This window comes from Schistocerca americana, unplaced genomic scaffold, assembly GCF_021461395.2.
Source record: "Schistocerca americana isolate TAMUIC-IGC-003095 unplaced genomic scaffold, iqSchAmer2.1 HiC_scaffold_24, whole genome shotgun sequence".
In the NCBI taxonomy this organism is placed as follows: Eukaryota; Metazoa; Arthropoda; class Insecta; order Orthoptera; family Acrididae; genus Schistocerca; species Schistocerca americana.
In genome coordinates, this window is record NW_025725950.1 from 2,566,616 (window position 1) to 2,568,834 (window position 2,219).

The 2,219-nt window shown below is 41.2% G+C and overlaps 1 protein-coding gene across 1 annotated transcript; it reads right to left on the reverse strand.

Moving 5' to 3' along the window:
- Positions 1–1,302: 1,302 nt before the first annotated feature.
- On the reverse strand, positions 1,303–1,728 carry LOC124575363 (molybdenum cofactor biosynthesis protein 1-like). Its single transcript, XM_047131168.1, has one exon. The coding sequence runs from the start codon at positions 1,726–1,728 to the stop codon at positions 1,303–1,305; it is 426 nt and encodes a 141-aa protein (XP_046987124.1).
- Between the last annotated feature and the right edge of the window lie 491 nt (positions 1,729–2,219).

The following is a 2,219-nucleotide window of genomic DNA, read 5'->3' on the forward strand; positions in this document are numbered from 1 at the left end:
AGATGAATGGTTTGCAGGGAAGGTTATCTGGCCTAATGAGGCACAATTCAACCTGAATGGTAATGTAAACTGTCATAGCTACGTGTATTGGGCTGCTGAAAATCCTCATGTTCACATGGACAAACATGTTACTTCACTTGGTGTTAATGTGTGGTGTGGTCCGTCATAGTATTGTTTCTCTGACCCATTCTTCTTTGAAGGTACATAACTGGTGAGGTGTATCATATACTGCAAACATTGATTTTATTAGCCATCCAAGTGGTGTTTGGAAACAAAAGATTTTTACCTACAAGACTGTACTCCGCCTCACCACCACAGAGATATCAGATTCTACTTAGATGAAAATATACCTGGACGACAGATAAGTCGAAGAGGAACTGTCAAGTGCCCACCAAGTTCATGGGACCTTACAATTCTCGACTTCTACCAATGGGGGACCTCGACAAACAAAGTTTACCAACAGAACCCAGCTACACTGAATGAGATATGAGAAACCATCAAGACATCCTGTGCAGCTACCACACTGGCAACATTGACAGCTGTACTTCAGTCAACAATTCAGCAACATTGATGTTGCTTGGCTGCTAACAGGTGTCACTTTGAACACAAAATGATCTTCCTCCCATGCAAGATTTTTGACACTATGCCATTTTGTTCCATCAATATTGACTATCAAAGAGAGTCTACATTTTTCTGGACCCCTCTGTATTCCCATTCTCACAGTTTCACTATTTTAGACAATGGAACAGGCACAGTTTTTCTCTAACTGAAGAATATAATTTATTCTTCACCAATGAAGCACAACATTGAGAGAAAATTTTGGAATTCGGTACAATTACGTTGCAAATTTCAAACTCACAGTTATTCATCTAACAGATGTGCTTTTTAAAGGTACGGTTCAAGAAATGCTGCACATGCAATGCCCGGGATTGTAGCGACGCCACTGTACTTTGGGAGGAGAGTGACAAAAATACTGACAGTGACAAAACAATGAATGTTAGTGAAGTTAAGAGTGTCTTACATGAAAACTGCAACTGAAAGCTTTGTTTTTGTGTGTAATTTATCTATAGTGTACTACAAAAAAACTGGTTAAGGGTAAATCACATTTTGAAAAGCTTTTGTAAATGGGCAACTTGACAATTTATTTTTAATTAAGTTTCTCTCTTTTTCGAAATTAAAGGTGCAACTTATATTCAGGCCAATTCGATGTGTATATAATTTATGATAACTATGAACAGACTTTGAAATTTGCCTACATCACACCAGGTATACTTAACTTATTTCACTGCCCCACACAGATGCTCATGTGCGGTGGAAGTCTCCTCTAGTTCCCCCACTTTTGGCCAGAAGCATTATTTCAGATATCACAATGTCATGACTCACAGCTTTGCACATATCGTACACTGTTAAGGCAGACACCGATACAGCAGCGAGAGCTTCCATCTCCATGCCCGTCTGCCCTCTACACTTTGCCGTGCCAGTTATAATCACACAGTTGAGAGCAGAGTCCAGTTCAATGTCCACAGCCACAGAGGATAAAGATATGTTATGACACAGAGGGATAAGGCTGGACGTCTGCTTGGACCCCACAATTCCCGCCAGGCGAGCAACGCTAAGTACCTTCAGGCCATTTTCTTGTATGAGTTTCATCAGTTCGGGTCCCACAAAAACCTTTGCTCGTGCTGTAGCAGTCCGTTCTGTCACCAGCTTCGAACCCACGTTGACCATTTTTGCCCTGCCAGACCGGTCAACATGAGTCCGACTTTCGGACTGTGCTCCCAAACTGCAGAAACGGCAAGAGAAGACAGAGGGCTGTGCTCTGTGTGTTTGTTTTGTTAGGAGTCCTGCATTGCACATAATGCTTGGGGCACAGGGAAGCAAAAGAAACTGTTTTCTAGATTCAGTCACTACACTCAAATTACGTCACAACAACTGAGACATCTGTGTATCCGACACAAACAGGGGCGAAATATTGGTATCTGAGAAGAAGTACTTTTGAAAATCTTGTTTCTGAAGGTTTAACAACTTCCGACTTTGTGCCTTCACGACATCACTACAGCCATCAAGTTCAGGGCCACCTGGAACAAAAATACAAGCTGTAACAAAGAACTCTTCATAATCTGAAAATAGGATAACTACAAAAGAATTTTTAAGCATTCGTGTTGAAACACCCCCGATTAATTCCTTTACTGGATTTTGGGTAATTTACCGAAGCCACC

What these genes read in the sequence shown, in the direction of transcription:
- LOC124575363 (XM_047131168.1), bottom strand. Translation starts at nt 1,728, where the DNA reads ATGGTCAACGTGGGTTCGAAGCTGGTGACAGAACGGACTGCTACAGCA.